The following is a 24,670-nucleotide window of genomic DNA, read 5'->3' on the forward strand; positions in this document are numbered from 1 at the left end:
GTAACTGCTTAAAGAAATGTAAAACTTATCTTGCATCATAGGATTTCTTAGCAGCACATAACAGCAGATCATTTTATACAGTATGAACTGAACATACAATCATTCACCACGGTGACTTGTTAGAAAGGAGCAGTTTTTTATAAAGAAGAGTATTTTTCTAAGATGACAATGCAAAGTTTTACCTTCAAATTGAACTCACCTTGACCTGAATCATGTGAACGTTACTGATATTAGAAGTTCAGCTAGTCTGACTGAAAATATCTTTTATTCACACAGATAGGTGGTAGCAGATAGTAAATCTGAACGATTGACTGTGATTGCAGTGTTGGGAGAGGGCATAAAAGAAATACAACAAAGTGCAAACACAGCAGGAAGAATAAATGATTTCCATACTGGACAACAAAAAAAAATCAATAAAAATGCTCACTCTGACTCTTAGCACTTCTGCTAAAATGCGGTTTTGGTTGTGTCCCAACAGAACATAGAAATGATGTGATATTTTTTAAAATTTCAGTCTAGATAGAGGAGACTGGACAGTTTCAAAAAAGCTACAATCCATTATTTTCTCTTCATTCCTTATCTTGTTCTTTCTCATCCTTATACACATGATCACTTCCTCTCTTTCCCCTCCCTTTCCAGTCCATAGACATCTACTAGTGTTACATCTCTTGCCTCTTCCCCAGAAGACCATGTATTTGATTAGATGAGGACCACTTAAGGGGAAGTGCTGCTTTTGCAACTTTTAACAAAGTTAATGGGATTGCCAAGAAGCCGCTGCCTGACCTGGTTGATAATTGTGAAGATGTGAATCACCAGGTCCTGTGAGCTGTTTTGCTGCAACTGTAGCCAGTAAGCTTGTGAAATCTGATTCGTTATGCTTGGGCTATTCTGGTTTGTTTTTGTTGTTGAAAATTTGCAATTGTTTAGATATCTGTCTTTTGCATTGCTGGGATTAAGGAAACTGTGTGTATTTGTACCATATGTGCACGGTTGCAACATTGTTTTCATTTATGTACTTTCTGCAATTTCGTGTGACTCCACAAGCCCAGTATCAGGCTATAAAAAAGGTCCAGCCACTTTTTCACAGTCGTTGAGCCACTGGGGCCCTTCCATGCAAATGCGTTAGTAAAGCACTATGTGTGACCTTGTCCTGCCAGTAGCTCATTTCCCTGAAGTGGTGGAAAAGACAGGATTACACCCAACCGAAGGAGACCTTGACAAATGTTTCTGGCAAAGTACAAAGCTTAGCAATAAGCTGTCTGCAAGGAAGCTTAGGGGCAAAAATTACTTTTTTGAAATATTATAAAAACATATCTGAGATTAAGAACCTGGAAAACAGAGACATAAGGATTAGTCTGCAAAACAAAGATGTCTCAATTGATGTTTTGTTATATTTAACTTTTTAAGAATGCCTTTTTCCCTGAGAGTCAAGTTTCTCCAATGTCTAACCTGTTGTGATGGAGGTCATAGGTCACTTATACACCCCCCCCCCCCCCCCCCCCCCCTCCTCAGGGTGTGGCATGCTGATTTTCCCTGTGGAGGTGGCCACGTGTCCTTGCGTGTCACACGAGTCGCTGGCAGCTGTGTCCTCCATTGCTATATGGGCCACTTATCACCTGACCCAAGGGACCACTCCCTCCTCCTCCTCCTCCTCCTCCTCTCTGTCTGCTCAATGACTGACTGCATAACCCCTCCTCAGACATTACTACCTGCAACAGCCAACACAACCCCCCCTCTCCCACCTGCACTCTTTACTTAATGCAACACACACACACAAGTGCACAAATATGCTCCCCCTCACACCTGAGGCTCATGCAGCTTTCTCTTCTGGTGCTTAACACTGTATTTATGCATGGATAATGTGAGTAACAATGTGACCTGTATGGGAAAATAACCATAAAGTCATGTAAATGCTTATGTTTTGTGCTCTTACATATACACCATGGTATGAATATTCCAGCATCTGCTTTATTGGTGGATTTCCCTCTGGTGCTGTTACATACTGTTTGTGTTGTTGTAGCTGGTTTGTCCCCTCCAACAGCGTTAAGCTGCTGCATCTGGTTTCAGCGCTGACTCTGACAGATACTATACTGATGTCGACCTCTTTTTACTGGTCTGTCTGGCTCCAGTTTGATCCCCAAAGGCTTCACTAGCGCAAACACACATAAAATCTCCGCTTCACCTGTCTGATCTCCCTTTAATTTTTCTCTCTAAGGGACTGCACTTTCTATATAGACTGTGTCGTCACAAAGGTAGAGAAAAAAAAAGTGTCAGTGAAGGTCAAAATGCACATCAAAAATAGGAGAAACACAGGCAAGGCTGTTAGCTCCAGAGGAGCAGGAGAGAGGGGGAGGCTGACTATGAGAGATAAAGAGAGAGAGAAAGCAATGACTGTAGGATGGAACAGGAGCTGTAAAAGGAAGCGGGGAGTGGAAAGAGAGAAGGTCACTCCTAATAGCTCTTCCACATAATTTCATAATGTAATGATTGCCTCTCTTTACACAAGCTAACACCATTAACTATCTGCAATATGGACTCTAAACCAGTCGGCCACAAAAAAGTGTCCTTATAAGCTGTCTTCATCATCACATGTTCCCTCTGCAGTGCATAACAACATGGCTATGAGGACGGGTTTGGATGCATCGCATGTTATATCTTCTGCGTGACACCTAGGGTGTGTCTGTAATTAGCGCGCTTTGTGCTGCAGGGACAGAATCTGACTGATGCTGCTGCTAATGAAGCAAATGATACCCACAGGCAAGAGTGCAGCAATGTAGGGTAAGTTTATGTTTATGTGTGTACAGAGAGAATACACATGTTTTTCATTTAGTATACAAAAAGACTTGATTAGCTTCCTTGATGAGTGTATTTGTTTTTCCAATGAGAAAGGACAGTCTGTTTTCTTTCTGTCTCTGTGTTATCGTATTTAGCTTACAGGTGTATTGAAAGGAAATGGAAAAAGCGATTCAACATTACAGCACTGTCCACATGTTGGACCCATTTCACTGTCCCATACTAAAGTCTACCGTCATGATTTCATGTACCCTTGCATGCAAACTTACCGCTCTGATCCATTCTGTTTAATTTTTTCTTTTTTTTCTTTTTGTGTGCGGATACCTTATGTCTTCATGTCTTGTTACCAGCTGACTGACAGGCAAGCCGTAAGGACATTATGTTATCAGCTGTTTACTTAAGTGAGCAGCAGCTAACATGCTAGAAGCACAGAGGGCTAGAGGCAGCACTCCATCTGCAAGACTGGTTCCATTAGCTGACAAGAGAGATTAGCTGACCTGCTGACACACAGTCTGATCTTTACTGATACACCATGGACTCTTGCACACTAACACACACATACAGGGAATCTGATACACTATTACATTAGGGTGACACACCTGTTTTTGATTGTCAGAGAGCTTTTACTGGTCAGTGATCCCATAACCAGATCCCTCTCCTTTCCCATCTATCATTTGCACTTCATTTTCCTGCCCATCTTTTTTCTCTTGGTTCTCTCCATCCCACCTTTTTCCTCTCTCTTTGTTTTCACTTTATGTTAATTTTTCAGACTTTTTGTTGTCGACTTTGTTGTCAACCCCGCCTTTGATCTCCCGCAGGTCTTGCCCTTCTTTCTCTTAGTCGGTTTTCCGTCCTCCATCCCTCCGTCCCTCCTTCCCTCCATCCACCACTCCTCTCTTTCTCCATCCCTCATGGATGTCTTAATGAGTCCACTCCTATCTCCTTGAATTATTCACCACTTCTTTTATTCTCCCATTCCCATTGTGACTTAAGGGGAAAAACATCAATAAATAAATCACGCCAGGGGTAGCTTCTTTTGCAGTCTTGGCAGGAGGAGGGATGACAGTACGTGTGTTTATTGGTGTACAAAGAAGACAGAGTGAGAGTGGAGAACTGGAAAGGCCTTTGGAAATCTTGTATTTGTGTTTTGTATTTTGATCGGATATGTCTGTAAATGATTTAAACTCATAAAACTTTGACTAACTTCAACACTTTCTGCCAAGTCTGGGTGTTTCTTCTATCTTATGTGTGTCCACTTGCCAGTTTAAGTATGTGTACATAGTATAGATGTGAAGAAATCCAGTATTTGTCCGAACACATGAATGTATGTGACTCTGTGCGTGTTTGAGGGACGGCCTGTCAATGAGTGAGCGTGCGTACGTGTGTGCGCATATGTAAGCGATACCGCAAACCTGTTAGTGTCCATGTGTGTGAATAACTGATTTTGTATGTGCAAGGGGGGGATGACGTGTAGAGACCCTGTTGTCATGGCAACCAGGATAGAGAGAGTGTGGGCGGTTGCCCTCACGGCTCCTCTGACAACCTTTATTTTCTCCAGCTTTGTGTCACTCCAATGTTAACCCCTAACCCTTGACAAAACGAGAGGGGGTGGGGTGGGGTGGGGTGGGGCCCTCGAAAGACATGCACGAGTTGGAGGCTGAGGGAAATATGGAACAGGTTCTATCGCTTCATCTGTGGGAGTGGGAGTAGCAGAGTATCTAACGGCTGAGCTTATGCTAATAGCAGTATTGATAAATGTGCTGTCTGGGTACCCTGATTCCAGATAAGCTCTGCAGCTATTTTCCACTGGTAAATTTTCACTTGAAGTTGACCATGGATCGTCAGTCGTGAAGCACATGTAACTTGGCCTTTTAAACAGAAGAGAGTACAGACAAGAGTACCGGCATGACAGAGATATTGGTTTCCCATTGTGCTTTAAAGCCCCTTTTCTATTAAAGTTGCAAATATTGAATTAATGTCCAAACCAGAATGCTACCACAGCATTATATTTAATTGAGAAAATGCATTGAATATGGAAGACAAGAGAAGCAGAGGAGAGGAATAGTGACTATGAAACATCTTATGAGAGGTGATCAGTGAAGAAAGCTTTTAGTGTCAGCTACCAAGGGGTTGAGAGACCAATAAAAAGATGACAGGAAAATGGGCACTTATTGTTCTTGGACACTTCCAATTATAAGACTCGACTCATAAGTAGAGACACTAAGCAAATGTGAGAAGAGGCTTGTATGAAATGCACTTTTCACCGTGGTGAATGATTAAATACACATCCGTGTTAGGGAGTGAATCGTGAAGCGGACAAGAAACAGGTAGCCAGTATTATTTCACATGATTTGTGGTATTTTTCTGCTGTAGTGACAAAGTAGGTCTGAGACTTGTCTCACTGCAACAGGCTCATGCATTAAGTATGACCCTGCCAGAGAGAGGAAGAGGGGAGGCGGCGAAGGAGAGAATCAGACAGCCACACCAAAGACACCAGGTATAGATGGACGGCATCAGTCTGAGACCAAAGCAAATGTATGGTGAAGGGGTGCAAATGAATTATGAATTTGGGTGAATTTAGGGCAAATTGTGCCGACAGGAAGGGGATTTCTATGAATAATTCACTCTTTAGGGGGCCTGATCATCTACCCCCCGCCAGCACCACCTTGTTCCTCAAACCCCCCTCCTCACTTATGCTATCCATTGACCCTCAAAATCTCTCACTGCCCTTCTCCTGTAACGCCATAACTCTGCCAGTCCATTTGTCTCAGTGAGTACTCTCTTTGTTTATGTCGAAATCACTACCTTTTCCCCCGTCCTTCCTGTCTCTTTTCAGCCTGATGTTTCTTCAGACAGACGAACCCTGGGGGAAGAAGCGGGGGTAAAGGGGGGCATGTATTCGTTTATTTTTCTCCCCGCTGCTTCCATCCCGCATCCTCTCCCCCTACACATCTTCACAGCTGGAGGTAGTTAATATTTAAAAGCAAGGCATGACAGGACGCAAGACCTGCACACATGTTTGAACATGCACACACACACAATCACAGACACACACACACACACAAACAAACACACTTTCCCACAGTAGAATCCAGTAGAGCAACACATCTGATCAATGTACAGAGAGGCTTTCAGAATTCATATTTGCCTGACTTGTTGTGTTGAGAGAAAACATACCAGCAGTTCCTCACACAGATGCGTGAGGATAGGAAGCAAACAGTAAAAGTGTCTCGTGTGTGGGTGGTTGGCACGATGGAGATCAGAATATGTGTGAAACTCAGAACATGATTTGACTCTTGAGGTTTAATCTTGCGTGTTTTGCCCTCTCACCACACACACACTCACACACTCACACACACACAGACAGACAAGAGAGCCTGTTCAGCATTTAAAGTCCTTGGCAACGCCCAGCATGTCTACTTAATGCTAATTACTACATTTTGCAAAGGACAGACGGGTGCAATTTTCTATCCAATGGATGACAAGGGGGGTACACATCTCAATGGTAGTACAGCAATTAAATTCAACTAATGATAGCAACAGTAACATCTTAATACACAATGTTTGGGTTACTTGAGTTTTTGTAATTAAAACGCCTCAAACAGGAATCCATAAATAATTGAAGAGTTGCAAAATTGACTTGGTTGATTTGACTTGCTTGATACATGGCCTGCTGGTGGCTGATTTTCCACAGTGAGGCTTTCTTGCTGAAAAAAGAAATGACCACGCCCTGATATCTCAACCCGGCGCAGCACACTCTGTAATCTCCCTGTGATTGAACGACTTCTGATGGCGCCCGATGACATCCCAGCGGTGATAATAGTTTTTAAAAGCACTCAGAAACACTGTGACGGGTCATCTCAGCCCAGCTGCAGGCAGCCATCACAGGCGTGACCTCTGACCCTGTCCAATGAAGCAGGTAACAGGGCTGGGATTGGATCGCTGACAGCTGCGCAGTGGACACCCTGAAGAAGTGAAATCAGGCATCTGCTTCACTGTCAATGTCTCTCACCCCTGTGATAATGGAGTGTCCACATGACTCCATGCTGTGCACACAGCGTGGAAGTGTGTGTGTGTGTGTGTGTGTGTGTGTACATTTGTGTTAGTGTGTCTTAGGCGACATCAGTGTGTGCTGTCAGAATGTTTGGGTGGCAGGGTTGGCCCTGTTACATGGCAACCTTCCACACCTCTCTCACCCTCTCTCTGTCTGTCTGTCTCAGCCTTCTCCGCACCCAGTCACACCCCTGCCAGCCCATTATAGTGTTCCTCTTTACTGCTCCTACTCAACATGACTGGAATATTCTGTGGCACAATCTACCTCCTGACTGGAGCCCACTGGACCATGCCCTTTTATCTGTCTGATCTCTTCTGTCAGACCACTGGAGGTGTGTGTCTGTCTGACCGCCTTCCTTACTGTCTGTCCATCCATGCATTACAAGCTTCTTTGTATGTCTCCCCATGAGCATTGTGTGTGCGTGTGTGTGTGTGTGTGTGTGTGTGTGTGTGTGCCGGCTTGTGCACCGGCTTGTGCACGTGCAGCACAGTCCCTTAGTGAATTCTGATTGGCGTCATGACAAGCTACAGCCTGCCACATTGTTAATCAGCGTCCTGCTTCACTCAGCTCTCCTTTACCGTCTCACTGGAAGGGGCAATGATAGACAAGTTCCCACCTTAGATCACATTAACACCAGTACTAATACCCTGACTAGGTCTGCTTTGTTCATTGGAGTTTAATGGCATTTTGGAGAGGCTGGTTTTAAGACCGGATCACTGCAATTGGCCCCCTGTCTCCAGAGAACAACAACTAAAGCAGCTTCAGTCTGGTTCAGGGACTGGAAAAGAATGAAAGAAGAAAGTGAACAAATAATTCACACTGATTGGAGGAGCTTGCACATATTTGTATGCGCGTGCAAGGGTGGACGGATAGGATTAGCATCACAGCTGCCACCTATTGTCATCCCTCCTCCTCCTCCTCCTCCTCTCCTCCTTCCACATCTCTCCACTCCTCCCATCACCTCCCTCCCCGCTGTCACTATACCTCTCTCCTTGCTCACCTCCACCTCTCCCTCTCCTCTGCTCTCCTGCTTTTCATTTTCCCCAGGAGCACTCCACCCACCTCACCCCTCCCTCTCCTCCCTCTCAGTGTGCTTGTTGTGCCAGTCCTCCGACAAGGCAAGCAAGTGAGTGTAATGGCTCATTTAATCCTAATGCTGTTAGTTTAAAACTGCCTTATTAAGCGCTTAGCTCTTGTTTGGTCTTTAATTTTATTTAATTTGGCTCTTTTGATGTAGACAAATCCCACATTCCTGTTTCTCTTTCTAAGATATTGTTCAATGCATTCTCAATTGATTGACATATGAAATATCCACCGTAATTAACTGCCCAGCCATTACACACTAGATAAAAGAAAATGAATGATAATTACCAGTCTTCATCCTTCATCCTCTTCTCGCCCTCAACATTCTCCATCATCTTCATCTCCTCTCCTATCTGACCTTTTCACACTCTCCAAGGTCACCCATCACTCCGTTTTGGCACTCTAGACAAACTGCACTGTGCAGAGCCAGATCTCTTTCAATCAGGCTTCCAATACTGCAGAGCTGCCAAACAAGCATGCTCTCTCTTTTGGTGTTGTTTTCTTTTGTCTCCCATGTACGTCTTAATCATAGTGAGCCATAACAGTTCTTTGTGTGTGATACTGAGTAGTGTAAACAGTCAGTGGGCTGCGCCACGTGGTGCCGCGGGGGAGGACAGCCTGCATGTTGTGGCGAGGACCGACTCCAAGAGTACAGATGGAGAACGGATAGACTCCTAGCAGGGGTGGTTTGCCTCACTCACCATGACTGATAGCATCTTTATCGCACACTTATCACAGCACTATCGCCCAAATACACTATGACCTGTTCAGTTCGTGCAATGCAGCCCCAACAGTCAGCGTAATAATCAACTATTTGTTTGTCTGTCTTACATATTATCTGATTTGAGACTTAATCAATCTGCGTTTGTCCACAGCCCATCTGGGTTCTGGGAGGCTCTCTGCAGCTTTTTGTTATGGCCCTTCCATATGGGCTACTGCTCATGTAATTAACCAAATGGAATTTTTTTTTTTTTTTTTTTTGCAGGAACAGGTTCAGTGATAGGCATTGGTTTGGGGTTTTTTTTAGGGTGCATATTGTTGACTCTTGATTGGTGTGTTAACTCCATGTCTTGGTCTGTCTATAGGTCTGACCACATGGTGCAGGGTAATTTTTCTCCCATTCTGACACATGGCCCCTCTCTGCCCCTCCCTCTCACTGTTCCTCTTGTCCTCCCCTCACCTCCTCCCTTCTCTTTTATCTTTCAGAGAGGAGACCAGCAGGAGGGCGTGGACCTTACTTAAAGAAGGAGACAGGAAAAAAAAAAAAAAACAGGAGAGAAGAAAAGAGGGACCAAAGCTGAGAGGCAAAGCTGAGGCCTCCAGGAAGTGAAACATAGCCTCACACTTGCTCAGCACGAGTGAGTGTGTGTGAGGTTGCCCTCTGTGTGCATTTTACTGTTCGTGTGTGTGAGCAGGTGGGACTTTGATGGGACAGTGAGCAATGCCGCACACGCAGCGACAGCAGGTTGGCAGTAGGGGGCAGTGCTTGCCCCGCCTCCTCCCCCTCCTCCTCCTCCTCTTCCTATCCCTTGCTGCCCAGCCCAGCCAAGCAGCCATACACATACCCTCCAACTGTGAGTACCGATTCATATTGTGCCATTCATAACAATTGTAGCTGAATTTTTCCATGCACTTCAAATATCTATTTGTTGTGCTAATTACATTGTTGATTCTTCAAAGCAGGCTAATAATGATCTTTCATCATGATTAATGAGTGTAAATGAGTAGAATGAGCATGTTTCTCTTTCACTAGCCTCAATATTCAGGGTTGGATTGCGCTTTTATGCTTGAATACTCCACTGTTTGAGGCCTCTTTGGTTGGCTCTCATCTGTGCCTGTGGTGTGTCTAATTACTCTGTAATTGATCCCCTCATACTGCATTGATTAGTCCCACTATTGATCTAGTTTCTTTGGCGCAAACCAGAATCTGATTGGGGAGTAATTTGATCAACAATTGAGTTATACAACAATAATCCAGCTAGGCTTTACCTTGCTTGGTCTCATTCCTTCCTCCTCCTCCATGCAATATGTGGGCATTAGAAATACAGCTGAGCTTGTGGCCCTGCAGGGAAATTGATCTTCATCTCCTCTGCTGCTGCTGCTGGCCTGCCCACAGAGCTCCAATAGAGAGAGAGAGAGAGAGAGAGAGAGAGAGAGAGAGAGAATATTGTTTCCACTATTGCTTTTGTTGTTCACTCTTTATCTAAGAATGCTTGCAATGAGTCACAGTCCCTCACCACCCACACAGATTTCAGAATGTGTGTGTGTGTGTGTATACAAACAAGTAATCGCACATGCATGGCCACATATGAGCTCACACACACACACACACACACACACACACACACACACACACACACACATTTATCCCGTAAATGTTGATGAAAAACAGTAAATCTCCCATTCTAATTCCCGAGGGGACGGGGTGACATGGGGGTGAGAGGGCTGGACAAGGATGAAGGGAGGATGATGAGGAGGTGGAAGGAGGAGCAGGTCAAAGATGTAAAAGGTCAAGGTGTCCCATGCCTTTCAATTAGCAAGCCTCTGCCATGTCAGTGAGAGTCAGTGAGGACTGATTGATCAGGATCGATAAAGGAGATGCGTTAGAATCTGTGTCAAAGAGGACGGGGCCAAAAGTTCCGCTCCATTACAGGAGATATTACACTGCTTTATCGTCCAGGCATCATAATTGTTGTTCAATTATCAGTGAAACATTATCTATCTGTTTGGCCTATCTATGTATTTAACTGTCTCTTTCTCCTTCTTGTTTATCGCAACAACAATATTTTTCCCTCCTTGCCTTTTCTCTTTGGACTAACAGACCACATAAGTGATCGTAAGTGCTTTTAACTTTATTGATGTCTATCTGTCTTAATGCAGGTGCTGGCAAAGCTTATTGTGAACACTTTCATTATGCCAGAGAGGTTGTTTTCCATCCAGCACACAGTAAAACTCATTTTGCTCTTCGATGAATCTGGCATTAGTGCGTATCTGCAGTGTTATGTTAGCGTCTGTGTTTGCGCATCTGTGTCAGAGGATGTGTTTTATTGTGCATTTGTGATTGTGTGTGAAGATGTGTGCATTGTACTGTGAACATGTGCCTGTTTCTGTGTTCCTTTTTCTGCATGTGGGTGTGTGTTTAGCCTCATTGGCTCCCAGTAGGTGAGATCCCTGCAGGAACAGGGAAGGGGAAGTGTGAGGAGCTGCTGTCTGTAAAGAGGCAGCAGGGCTGTCAGATCAAAGACACAGGAAAAATAAAGAGGAGTTAAAGCACTAAGCACCAGCTCCTCTCCTCCTCCTCTGCCAATAATGGAGCACAGCCCGCAGCCCCAACTTCAATTTGATCAGCTGAGGAAGTGGGCTTATTTCTTCTATCAGTGGGAATTCTTTCATTAAATTCCCTCACTCTCCCTATCTGTCTCTTTCTGAACCTTGTTTGTTTTTTTCCCTCTATCTCTGTCTCGCCTTGCTCTGTTTTTCTGTATGTGCTCTTTCTTTGCCGCTCTTCCATCCTTTCCTCTCCGCTCAGATCTTCATCTCCATCACCTTCCTCTCATCTACCACAGTGCCCCTTCATCCTATGTCCTCCTTTACCCATTTACCTACATAATGTAAATTAATCTCTGTCTTGGGCTCTGTCTCTTTCCCTTAAAGTCAAATTAAAGACAAATTAAAGACAGATTAAAGACAAGTATCAAGCTGTTACCTCTATTCCACTGCAAACAGCCTATATGTAAAGTCACTGAGGCTATGTGGAGAAAGATTTAAATTTCTGTCTATAAATATTGAAAAGCAGAACATAAAAATACGACATGGCCCATAAAGCATGTGTAAGAATCAAACATGCTGGTTCAATACAGTATTCACGCCACATTCCAGCATGCTGGTTTTTATGAGTCTGTTATCAGGGCATTGCTTTATGGCTGCAATGGAGAGTGGTGACAGAGGAAGAGAAACCTCTTCTGGTGGTCATTACTTTTTTTTCCCCTTCAAAATCCCTGCCTCATTTCCCCACAGACTCTTTCCCTCCTTTTCCCTGTCTCTCAGTCTCACAAGGAGCTCGTGCCATATATCTCTTTTACATGAGCTCTCCCTCTTACATTATGCTGTATCAATTTCCTCTCATCTCAACCCATTTCCCCAGCCTGCTCTCTTACTCTCACTCTTTTCCTCGGCCTACATTTCATCTTATTCTCTGGGGAGTCCTTTTAAGTGATATTGACTGAATATACTTATGGACAGCTGCTAAACTATGAAAATGAGTGGTATCTCTAGTTATTCTGTGTTGTTTGCCAGGCCTTTAACAGCAGCCATAGGGTTATGTGTGACACAGTGGAGTATATGTGTGTGCATCGTAGCTGGAGTTTTTACAGTAGCATGAACGCAGCAGGGTAAAGACTGTAGCACCAGTGTGTTCTGAGTGTGTGCACGTCTTTCTACCAGTGTGAACCATATAGGTGTGTTAGAGTGCATGCATGTCTGCTTGATAATGTTTTGAAAATGGTACCTGTTCTTGGTCCCTGCAGTCAAGAGGCCTCCAATGATCACCACGCAGCCAGAGTCCGTCACCGTCTTCAGTGTTGAAGACCTCGTCATGAACTGCGAAGCCTCCGGCAACCCTTCACCCATGTTAGTCAGCACACACACATCCACGCAAACAGAAAAAGAAATCATGGTTTGTCCAAGTCGGAAGATGCTGTATGCTGTCACTGAGGAGACTAGCCTTTGGTTATCTTTTTAGACAACTGGGAACAGCGACCTTCCCTCTCCTTGTTCGGTTGACATCTACATATTAGTTTTACATGAGAGCACAGCTTCTCCAAGTCAGAGTTCTCATTTCAACAGGGGATAAATGTCATTAAGCCCTCGAGCAATCTTTTCAGAACGTCTTAGCTGCTCTGAAGTGGAAAACTGCTCCGATTGCCAAGGAAGAGATGAATATCGCAATTACACAGCACAGGCTTATGAGTCCCACTGGGGCATCTCATGTAAATTTTGCAGCAGATCATTTGTGTCCTCAAATGCAGTGACATGTAAGGACATCTTGTGTGTGTTAAGAAGTGCTTTTAAAAGCATGGATATTATTTATGACTTTGATATTTGACTGAACACTCTTCTATCAGTCTTAATGATTCTTTTTTTTTTTCTTTGCTCAAGTTTCCGATGGACAAAGGATGGAGAGGAGTTTGACCCAGGCAATGACCCAGAGCTGAAGGTTTCCGAGCACACCGGCTCTTTCGCATTCTACACACTCAGTAATAGTATGGACAACCTGAAGCAGTACCAAGGCAAATATGTCTGCTACGCATCCAACGAGTTGGGGACTGCCGTCTCTAATGAGGCCACACTCAACACTGATGGTAACAGCATGCTGATCACTGATTAATCCTAAAGCAACCACTGACCAATTATTGAATGTTGATCATTTACATCTGAATTCAGTCATACTCAGTGAGTATTTGTTGATCTGCAGTCATTTGGCTTTGGCCTTGAGAGAGGAATCACACCCTTTCAAAGAATGTCAAACATCCTCTGATATGTTTTCAATCAAACAGCAGAACACTAGAAATGTTTTTGATAGATGCCAGTTTCAGTGCTAGAGCTCCCGTAAATGTCTTCAAGGTCCAGATTAGAAGCGAGCTGTGTGTTGTTGGTTTTATCAGCAATAACACAGCAATTTACAAAGCTGTGAGTGCAGCCAGTGTATAAACCCTTTCCTTGCCCTGCTTTATAGAAAGCTCATTTGTAAGCAGATGGAAGCTCAGAGTGAGACCTTCAGGTGCCGCCACCCAGAACATAATTACATGCAATAACATGATAATCAGCATATACTCAGGTACACACATGCACATAGATACACACATACATACATGCACACACACACACGCGGTCCCCTGAGCAAAAGTGCAGTGCACCTCTGTGTATCCATCCACCTGTGTGACTGGCTCTCTCCTGGGCGACCTCCTTCCTTCACAGTTTCCCTGACAACGGTTTCCCCAGAAACGCTCTTGAGTTGATGTCATGTGAAGCACTCTTCAGTGGCTCCTGTGGGGTTATCAACAACGGGTGGGGTGGGGGGTGGGGGGTGGGCAAACCCACATGACTCACAAATCACATCACTCTGCTTCTGCAAGAGCAAAGACAACCTGGCGCCTTCTCTGGAGATGCTTTTCCTCAAATCTTTAAAGTTCCTCTCATGAAAATTTATGAGTAATAGTTCTTATTGTGTGTGCCCTTTGTTGTGCGTTCAAGTTCACCTGTGATGTGGATTGTCTCAGGTAGTCTCAAGCCAACATAACAGAGTAAATGTGTGTACAGATGTTTGTGTACATCACCTGTGTGTATCCACTCAGACTAACAGGTGTGTATTTTTTTCCGTTGCTTGCCTTCCTTTAGTTCCCCCGACACAGCAGAAAGAAAAAAAGGTTACTGTGAAGTCAGAAAAGGGAAGCAGCATTGTTCTGAAGTGTAACCCCCCGCAGAGCTCGATGGAGCCTATCATTCACTGGATGGACTGGAGTGAGTACATTACCTTTCCATCTCTGCTTCCATTACGTCCTTCCTGTCTCCTCAATAAATCTGCTACTTAGACTTAGACCTCTCCATCCTTTTGTTGTCCACTTTTATCACATCATAGAGAGGTAGTTGATTATTTATGTCTGAAACAATCATATCTAAATGTTTCTCTTTCATAATATTCATGGATTTAAATAAAATGTATTGTCATACCTTTTGAAGGCTGAGCTGGATCCATTCTTACCCCAGTTCAATGACGCCTCTTTTTTTTTTTCTCAGCCTGTTATATCTCTATGATACCCTTTACCATTTATTCTCAGTGTTTTATTCCATTGTTAACTACTTGAATCACTTCCAAGTAATCCCTTTTTTCGGTTATGTCTAACTGTGGTCATTTTCTCTGTCTTCCTCTCCAGGGCTACACCATATCCAGCTTAGTAAGCGTGTGGTGGTGGGGAAGGATGGCAACCTATACTTTGCCCATTTGACGAGTGAGGACAGCAGGGAGGACTACACCTGCAATGTCCAATACCTGGCAACACGCACCATCCTGGCAAAAGAACCTATCACTCTGACTGTCACCCCCTGTGAGTTTTTCATGGATCAGCTACGCATCAATTGTTTTTGATCTAACCTGAATTGAACTAGGTTCCTGAAATGCATCGTCATTCAAAATTTAAACCAACAGATTGTGATGGAGGAGGTCATAGGGAACAGAAGTCTAGGTCATACTGGCCCTCAGTAATGTTACTGCCATGTAAGAAACAAAACATTACAAGTGTCTTAACTTTCCCCAAACATTTAATTAGATATCAGGCTCATGGGAAAATATTGGATTGAATGTAAAATGACATTCTTTTGATTTATTCTTATACAGTGTCAAAGGCAGAGTCATTTTCTGGTCAACTTCTAGTGTTGGTAGAAATGCAGATAGTTTTGGTTATGGATTTCTGCTGCCACCTCGGTATAATCAAGTTGACTGGAGTTTCATCTGCAGGGCTTGTAGATTTGACAAATTACATTTTAAAAATTCTCTTTCTTGAAATATTTGCAAGAACACACTGTCAACTGTTTTTAAATCGACATTTTTTTGGTTTATAGTAGTTAAGAGTCTACAGCAGCTCTTTCAGGCTGCACACATACCAACATGTACCAAATTTCATGGCAATCCATCTGATAGCTGTTGAAGCATTTCTCTCAAAAGCACAAATGTGAAAAATCACAGGATCACCACTGAGGGAGTGATTTTTTTTTTTTACCGGAAACCAGGGATGTCTATGCCAAAGTATAGGGCAAGACATTTGACAACTGTTGAGATATTTTAGTCTGAACCAAAGATGTGGATAGAGCCATGCTGCCACCGTGTACAGCAGTTATATTAAAAAAACAGTATAGTTCTTTATATCAAATTGGCTCACACCATATAATAAATCATTAGCATGACTATTTGTTGAGAGCCACTGAGGTCCCATAGTTAAACCAAAGTCAAATCACCCCTATGTGGTGGCATATTTTGCTGACCAAAGCAGTGATTGTATCCAATAGACTGCCCCAGAGTGGCAGGGGGCTCATCACCACCTCAGCCCAGTGGTAATGAGATGCAGCTCACACTGAGATGTGGCTGCCAGCATCTGTGGCCCAACTAGAGGTCAGAGAGATGAGCGCATGTTAACATGCGACCTCTGTGTGTATGTAGAAAATCTGTATGATGATGTGTTGTTAGAAAGGTTAAGTCCCTAGAAAGGCTGTATAGTTGTCTCTGCATGACACCACGCCCTGCATCTGTGCGTGTATGTGTGTATGAGAGTGTCAGCAGGATGGCAATCTGAAAATTACCCATACATATGTATGAATCTTCCTCTCTGTCTTTGTGTTTCTTCCTCTCTTTCTCCAGCCAACTCAGTAGTACGGAACAAGAGACCCCAGATGATGAGACCTACTGGAAGCCACAGCACTTATCACGCCCTCAGGGGCCAGACTGTGGAGCTTGAGTGCATTGTCCAAGGCCTGTGAGTGTGTGTGTGTGTGTGTGTGCATATGTATGTGTTTCTGCTCCCATCAATCAGAAAACTTGAGCCGCTTCTTTTAATCAATCTTACCTGCCTCTCATCCATCTCTCTCCCCTCCTCCAACCTCCTCCTGCCAACTCTGCTTTGTGCTGCCTTCTCATTTTCATGTATTCCTCTTCTTCTCACTGCATGCCCCTTTCTTTCTCTGCCTACCTTCTTCATTTTATGTCCACTTCCTCTCACTTGCATCCACCATCACACAACTGCTGTTCCTGCTTTCTCTTTTATGTCTTCCTTCCCCTATTTCATTTTCTTTACCATTCTTGCTAAACGTCCTCTTCCCCTCTCTCCTCCTCTTCAGTCCAACTCCAGACGTGCTGTGGCTTAGGAAGGATGGTGAGCTGTCCGAATCTCGAACTATGAGAGACATGTTCGACCGCCGCCTGCGCTTTACTAATATCTCAGAGAGCGATGCGGGCGAGTACCAGTGCAGAGCTAACAACTCCCAAGGAAAGGTCACACACATTTACACAGTGATTGTGGAAGGTACGTCATATACACATACGTCATATTATTATTTTTGACACTAGTTATTTTGAAGTTGGCAGTTCTCGTGGATTTATAATGCATAAAGATTGTTGTATAGATATGGTGAGCAAGTTATGAATTAAGACTTTCACTTATGGATTATAAAATAATACAACTATATTGAATTGGTAAAACTTGTTTACCTGAATTTAAAACTTCAAAGAACTTCTAATGTACGTCACCAATGCACACACTGACATCCTCTTACAGAGACAGAACAGTTGTCCTCTGCAACCATAGCAACCATGGCACAAGTGAATAACAGTTTGGTGATCAGTTGCTTCATTTAAGAGACTGTGACAGGGACATATTCTGTCCCTTGCAGCTGCTCCCTACTGGATCAAGGAGCCAGTCAGTCAGCTATATGCCCCAGGTGAGACTGTCAGGCTAGACTGCCAGGCCGATGGCATCCCCAATCCCACAATCAGCTGGACCATCAATGGGATCCCCCTCTCAGGTCAGTACACACATGCACCTGCATGCACATACCTCAACACACAAACTTGGACACTCTGCATGTACTGAGAACATGTTCTTATTAACAGCAACCGATAAGGACCCTAGGCGCACTCTGACAACAAGCGGATCTCTAATCCTAAATGATGTCAACTTTGGAGACACTGCCATATACCAGTGTCGGGCCTCCAACAGGCATGGAACCATCCTCACCAACACCAATGTTTATGTCATTGGTGAGTATTTGTTTTGTACATGTCACTTAGAGGTGCATGTGTGCACCTCTGTGTGTGTCTCATTTCTCTTTGTGTGTTGTTTCAGAGCTTCCTCCACAGATCCTTACTGAAGACAGGAATATATACACATTTACAGAGGGCCAGAAGGCTCTACTGGAGTGTGAGACCTTTGGTTCTCCTAAACCTAAAGTCATATGGTGAGTCGGTTGAATATTTCTTTATATTGTATTGCATTCTACTTTGTTGTTTGGCAGATTTTCATATTAACAATTTGAAGAGGTGACAGTGCGTAGGTAGCTCTTCATATGCATAAATTAACAGCCAAATGCTGTTACATCTGGACTGTGACTATGAATTTATCAGTGTGGCGGGTATTCAACCAGGCTTTTGTTCTACTTGGTAAGAGTGTCAAATTAACTGGTGAATTCATCAGCCACTGGAGTATATGAGATTGTTTGCTTCTTACTCTGCATGTCAAGCTTCTGATGTGTTTGTGTGTGTCTTTTCCAGGGAGAGTGGCAGCACCTCCTCTCTTCTGGCAGACCCCAGAGTTAACCTACTCACCAACGGGGGGCTTGAGATCTCTAATGTCACCCATGATGACGAGGGCTACTACACCTGCTCTGTACAGAACAGCAACTTGTCAGTCAGTGCAGAGCTGGAAGTGCTTAGTAAGTGACACACGCACACACAAACACACACATAGTGTCCCTTAACAGCTGATGTAATTTGCACCTCATGCAGCCTGTCTCAGTATCATATGTCTCCTTGCTTTCTCCTCCAGACAGGACAGTGATCCTGTCGCCACCACAGGCTCTGAAGGTGCAGCCTGGAAACACAGCAATCTTCACCTGTCTGGCCCAGGTTGACCCCAAACTCGGCTCCCCATTCATTCAGTGGAGAAAGAACAATCAGAAGCTGTCTGAATCCCACAGTGATGAAAAGTAAGACTATATTGTTTGCGTTGGAGAACTGCCATTAATGGGGATAACGTTAGAAATGATTGAAATTATTAATTTTTCTATTGCTTTATCTATTCCTTTGTTTACTGTAGTTGTTTTACCGTAATTGCACAACCTCACTGGGACCCCCACTTTTCTATGGTGACAAAAAATTAGAGGAAAGGGATGAGGTGACGAGGTAGAGATGACAATAATAACTGGATGGAGGTGGTCTTAATTAAAAGGAGAAGGAAGATGAGGATAACAATGATCGCTGTATCCTCCACAGATACACAATTGAAGGACAAGACCTGATAATAGCTAATGTGGAACCAGATGATGAGGGCGTGTACACCTGTCAGGTCATCACTAAACTGGACATGGCTGAAGCCAGTGGCACCCTCACTTTATGTGGTAAGATCACTGATCATGTACTGTATGACCAAGATCCGGTGTTTTTTTTTTTTGCAAAATTACAGAGACCTGTTTGTTAAACTTGTGGAGTGTAGCCAAGCAGTGTGCAGGTAGTTGTTGGTAATGATATTATTGTTGTCCCCCTCAGATCGTCCCGACCCTCCTGTCCACCTCCAGATCACTGATCCTAAGAATCGTGCAGTCACTCTCAGCTGGACTCCCGGAGATGACCACAACAGCCCTGTGCTAGGTTTAGTATAGACAAACCCACACAAATTCACATACTGACACATCTCTGTCCACCTGTCCCCTGTACCTTTTTTTTTGTTAAATTTATTTTATACTGCCTCTGGCATAATGAAATGCTGCTCTGTTTTTAATACTTGGACATAATTGCTATTATTCTTTATCTGCAACATCAGACCTTTGTAAAGCTCAGGTATCTCCACTGAGTGTTTATTTATGTTCCTATTTCTTCCACACTGTGTACCCCCTGTCTTCTTCCATCAATCCTTGACTCTCTTGTCTACAGATTATGTGATTGAGTTTGAGGACCAAGGTTTAAAGGAGAAGGGTTGGGAAGAGCTGAAAAGAGTAAAAGGGGGCAACGAGCGTACTAGCCTCCCTCTGTGGCCCTACATGTCCTACCGTTTCCGGGTCATTGCCATCAATGAGGTGGGCAAGAGCGACCCAAGCAAACAATCTGAAATCCACAACACACCCGCTGAAGGTAAGAACCAGTGTTTTTTAGCCACAAGTTTTCATTGTCATGGTAACACCCCCCAAAAATATCACACTGAACTGTTTTTTCCAATCACAGCTCCAGACAATAACCCCGAAGATATTAGGAGTGAGTCCACGGACCCAGACACTCTGGTCATCACCTGGGAGGTACAGCTATTACCTGAGTACTCAATATTCTGAAGCAACACCAAACAAATTTTAAAAGAGGGTTTGTGTCTTATCGGCTGCTGTTTCCATCACTACAGGTAATGGACAAACGCAACTTCAATGGACCTGACTTCAAGTACAGGGTGTTGTGGAGGCGAGTGGTGGGCAGTGGGCCCAACTGGCACATCAACTACACAATGACACCTCCATTCATTGTCAATGACGTTGGCAACTTCTCTGCCTTTGAGATCAAAGTCCAGGCTGTCAATGAGATAGGGGATGGACCTGAGCCAGACCCAGTCATTGGCTACTCAGGAGAAGATGGTAAAATATTAGAATAACACAACTGAAAAGCAGTTTTTCAGCAATATGTTCTTCATTCACTGGGAACATTTCTACTTAGTATTCCTTCTCACCTATATCCTTCTGTCTGTCTCTATGTCTCTAGTACCATTGGAGGCTCCAATTGATGTGGGTGTTATACTAATGAATAGCACTACCATCAAAGTGACCTGGGCAGCAGTAGACAGAGAGACGGTCAGAGGACACCTGCTGGGATACAAGGTACTGATGCTGTATCTCCTTTGTTGTTTGGCCTAACATATTCAGTCCCTGTCCTCATGAATAATACATATTTTGGGTTTATAGAGGGGGCAGCCATATCTTGGCTTGGCAGAGGCTTCAGATTTTTCTTTAGTTTCAAGGTTGTGAAGAATAGAGCCTTTTTTATTTTAGTTGATCTCACCTTCAAAATGCATCACTCTCTCACTGCTTAACTTTCCTCTCTCTTGGGGCTTTGATGCCTGTTCCATTCAAGGTTCTAGCCATACCCCATCACTCAACACAGTCATAATATGAAGTGTATTAAGTATGTTGGTATGTTTAAAATGTTTAATGTAACTCCAAACTAACCAATGATTTCCTCTTTTATCATTTATCTTGACTGATTTTACTGGCTCCAGATCTACTTGACCAGAACTGGCTCTAGGGGCCATCACAGAGGCCGGAGGGCCAAGGAGTCAGAGAGCACTGTGGTGGTGGAGACTGGGGCTAACGAGGAGAAGAAGGTGATCAGTGATCTCAGACCGTACTCCCACTATACCTTGGCTGTCACTGTATTCAACAGCAAGGGAGAGGGACCTGCCTCTGAGACGCTGTCCTTCAAGACTGATGAAGGAGGTGAGACTGAAAAAGAGGGGAAAAGTCAGGGGTGGAAGAGGGAGGGGAGGTGACTAGATAAAGTGGGTGAAGAGGTTCAATCACGGACAGGGAGAGACAAGGATGGAGCAAGATGGGAGGCAGGGAGGGATGGATAGGGGATCACAACAGAGGAAATGATGCTGGGTGGAGGGCACTATAGAGAAGGAGGGTGAAACTGATGTAGGGGTAGATATTATTAAGCAGGGTAGGATTTGGGGGAAAAAAGGTGACAGTAGATCAAAGTAGTTAAATAATGCCTATTAAGTCAAATGCATTTTGTTGCGGCTAGTTCCTGGTCCTCCTGCATCCCTGATGTTGGACAGCCCATCAGAGACCGAAATGACCCTCCACTGGACGCCCCCTGACCACCCCAATGGTGTCCTCACTGGATATCTACTCCAATACCAACGGAGTGAGCATTGTTTATTTTTAATCCTTATCCAGTGCACATACTGTAAATGCTTTTGTTTGATGAGCTTAGAGTCATGCGGCTTTACAGACATCAGTAAAAAAAAATCAGCAATGTGAGTAACACCACACAATACATTTCCAGTTCAATCAATAACACCATGAAGATGTCAAAAGCATAACCCCCTAATGATGCTCATCAGTCAGTCACATGTCACCCAGAACAATGTGTCACCCATAACGATGTGTTGAAGACCAAGTAGTGATCGAATGTTTTTTTGGCTATGCTGTGGTCAGTTGTGGAGAGTGATGACAGCCCCATGCAGGTAGAGACAATAGATGACGCCACAGTCACCCACCTCACCCTGAAGAACCTGGACCGTCACAGCCACTACCGCTTCTACCTGAGGGGGCGCACTGCTGCTGGGGACGGACAGCCCGTCATGAGGGACGGTGCCACCACGCTGGATGGAGGTAAAAACAATGTTCTTCATTGTCACAAATAGGAAGCATACAGGACCAGATTGTATTAGATCATGAATTGGATCCCTCTGTTTGAATTTCAGCGCCTCCTGCCAACATCAACCTGTCTGTGGGGGAAAATGCAGTTAACCTCAGCTGGGTGGCCAAAAAGAGACACAGGAATGTTAGCTTCCAAATCCACTACCTCAACAAGAATGGTATAATATCTACACTAATATGTGCAAAAGGAATAGTTTCACAATCCTGAGCAACAGAAAAAAAAAGAAACAGTGGTTCATGTTGTGCTTCTGCAGGTGGCAGTAAATGGAAGAAATCGGAGAAGGTGAACTCCTCTCAGTCTTTCTATCAGCTCCAGGGCCTGACTCCTGGCTCTCATTATCGTCTACGCTTCACCTACAGCAACACCACCTTCTGGGAGACTGACATTGAGACAGAAGGAACAGGTACTATGAGCTTTCTGCCTTCATTCATCCTCTTTTCTTTCATCTCCTTTGCGCTCTCCTCTGGGCTTCCCACATCTAAATATAAAGCCTGATCCTACAGAGAGTGTCTTGCAGTTGCCTGCAGTGCCTGTGAAGTGCTTTCAAAGACTTCAGTGAAAAGAGAGCTTGGTTAGCCATATGAAATGATCCATTACTTGTGTTTGTTTGTGGTATTTTGCTGTATTCTTTGGTTCCCTGGTGAAATGTCACCCTGTCAGAAAGCATATTGCTCTGTCTCTTTTGCTCTAGATTCAGCTCCCTCTTTTATCTTATTTCTCCGTCCTTTTTCATCCTTTTCACTCCTCTTGTACTTTCATCCTATTTTCCCATCATAAAAAACTCACTCTCTTCTCTTTACACCCCCCACCCCCTTTTTGTTTTCAATCTGAAGGAGTGACAGAGGTGCAGCCAAGCTTTGCAACACAGGGCTGGTTCATTGGCGTTGTGAGCGCCATCGTGCTGCTGCTGCTGATACTACTCATCCTCTGCTTCATCAAGAGGAGTAAAGGAGGAAAGTACTCAGGCAAGTGTGGCCCTCCATGATGAGTGTTAAGTATTCATCAGTACAGCTGTCGAACTGTTTGAAAGAATCACTTTGGTGTTGATGAATCATTGAGGCCTCGAGTGAATGTGTTGTAGAATTTACTGTATTTGTTTGTCCTTCAATGCCTGTGCGTAAGAGCAATCTAATGTTGGACAACTGACACACTTTGTGGGTAATGCTGCCAGTCTGGAGCCATAAAACTGCCTGATAATGACAATGACACTGCAGTAGAAAAAGAGGCTGAGCAGTTACAGGAATGCACCACAGTAAACAAGATTAGTCTGACTGGAAAGAAGACAGTAAAATAGGATTGCACCATATTTAAAATGCTCCCTTCACTCCAATTCTTATTATTGTGGCTTCAAATCCAAATAAATGGCTGATTCCACTTTGCTGACTTTCTCCCTTGCAGCCTTCACATCAAACATGTCGTTAAAAAAAACAGACCTCTAAGCTTACATTTCCTTACTTTGAAAGTTAGGAAGAAGGTCTGCCCCGAAAAGAACCGTGAAATAATAATCACAAACCACTAGAGTAACTGCAACCTGCAGGCCACTGTCTGACTGGTCAGAGAGAAACACCAGCCTTTCATCCCGTTCCATAAGAAGGAAAACAAGTGTCTAGCTCTGTTTGTTCTAAAGACAAGACCAAGAACAAACTAAGAAATAAATCATACCATACCCACTGGCATCATGCTTCTGAACAACTAATTATTTAAATAGTTTGATCATTTAAAAGTAATATTCATAATGGTAGTTATTACGCTGAGAGTCAGACAACAAATTAAGTCAAAAGTTAAACTGCAAACAACATCAATTAATAGATTGTGCACAGATAGTGAGACTATTTTTGTTCCACGTAGATAAACCTGGTGTTATCTTGCTGTCTGACAGAATGTCATTATCAATGTCTGAGACAGTGGCTTAGAGAGAGACATGACTGAGATCTTAGTGATAATGAAATCCAATAATCTCTCTCCCTCTCAGTGAAAGATAAAGAAGAGGGTCCGATGGACTCGGAGGCACGGCCTATGAAAGATGAGACTTTTGGAGAGTACAGGTTTGTTATCTGAGTGCACATCATTTCTTTGAGTGTCACATAATGTTTCTATAGATTCTTTAAATTCTAACTCCTAACACGGCCCTTGTTCCCTCAGCACTGTTTGGTTTTCCTAACCCTTTGTGTTTTGCTTTCACTGTCCCTCTTTTCCCCAATGCTTGCCCCTGCTATGCAGATCTCTAGAAAGGTATGCTGTGAGCTGATTTGCTATCCCAAACCCACTTATTTATTATCCCCTGCCGATGCCTTTCCTACCCACTGCTTTGCCTGTAATGTTCGGTAAAATCATAGTGTTAATGTATTATGTTGGTTTACAACTGCTGACTAATCTGTTCATTATTTTGTCAATTAATCTATGAAATTTTTGTTGTAAAACATAAGAAAACTGTAAAAATTCCTTAAACCCAATGATATTCAATTTACTTACTTATGTAAGACCAAAAAAAGCAGCAACTTATCACATTTAAGAATGGGGAACTGTCAAAAGTTCTAGTATTATATATTTTCAGCTTG

At 43.6% G+C, this 24,670-nt stretch overlaps 1 protein-coding gene across 3 annotated transcripts in view; it reads left to right on the top strand.

The window, feature by feature from the left end:
- Positions 1-24,670, top strand: part of l1cama (L1 cell adhesion molecule, paralog a) — a 39,754-nt gene that overhangs the window by 12,062 nt on the left and 3,022 nt on the right. Inside the window, exons 2-28 of one of the 3 annotated variants that reach the window (XM_071476172.1) lie at positions 9,137-9,504; positions 10,752-10,766; positions 12,457-12,559; positions 13,088-13,290; positions 14,327-14,449; positions 14,863-15,033; positions 16,341-16,455; positions 16,817-17,001; positions 17,369-17,500; positions 17,589-17,735; positions 17,821-17,932; positions 18,246-18,406; positions 18,520-18,679; positions 18,966-19,090; positions 19,239-19,340; positions 19,623-19,820; positions 19,911-19,981; positions 20,080-20,305; positions 20,430-20,545; positions 20,944-21,160; positions 21,471-21,593; positions 21,887-22,063; positions 22,156-22,269; positions 22,366-22,515; positions 22,946-23,077; positions 24,085-24,157; positions 24,333-24,344. In XM_071476172.1, coding sequence (XP_071332273.1) covers positions 9,372-9,504; positions 10,752-10,766; positions 12,457-12,559; positions 13,088-13,290; positions 14,327-14,449; positions 14,863-15,033; positions 16,341-16,455; positions 16,817-17,001; positions 17,369-17,500; positions 17,589-17,735; positions 17,821-17,932; positions 18,246-18,406; positions 18,520-18,679; positions 18,966-19,090; positions 19,239-19,340; positions 19,623-19,820; positions 19,911-19,981; positions 20,080-20,305; positions 20,430-20,545; positions 20,944-21,160; positions 21,471-21,593; positions 21,887-22,063; positions 22,156-22,269; positions 22,366-22,515; positions 22,946-23,077; positions 24,085-24,157; positions 24,333-24,344 — 3,596 coding nt within the window. In that variant the 5' untranslated portion in view covers positions 9,137-9,371. The remainder of the gene's footprint in view (positions 1-9,136; positions 9,505-10,751; positions 10,767-12,456; positions 12,560-13,087; positions 13,291-14,326; positions 14,450-14,862; positions 15,034-16,340; positions 16,456-16,816; positions 17,002-17,368; positions 17,501-17,588; positions 17,736-17,820; positions 17,933-18,245; positions 18,407-18,519; positions 18,680-18,965; positions 19,091-19,238; positions 19,341-19,622; positions 19,821-19,910; positions 19,982-20,079; positions 20,306-20,429; positions 20,546-20,943; positions 21,161-21,470; positions 21,594-21,886; positions 22,064-22,155; positions 22,270-22,365; positions 22,516-22,945; positions 23,078-24,084; positions 24,158-24,332; positions 24,345-24,670) is intronic. The other 2 variants (XM_071476174.1, XM_071476173.1) reach the window with 2 other exon arrangements.

The sequence above is a fragment of the Trachinotus anak genome, unplaced genomic scaffold (assembly GCF_046630095.1).
Source record: "Trachinotus anak isolate AG129_WGS33_773 ecotype Australia unplaced genomic scaffold, CSIRO_AGI_Tana_v1 ptg000004l, whole genome shotgun sequence".
Taxonomy (NCBI): domain Eukaryota; kingdom Metazoa; phylum Chordata; class Actinopteri; order Carangiformes; family Carangidae; genus Trachinotus; species Trachinotus anak.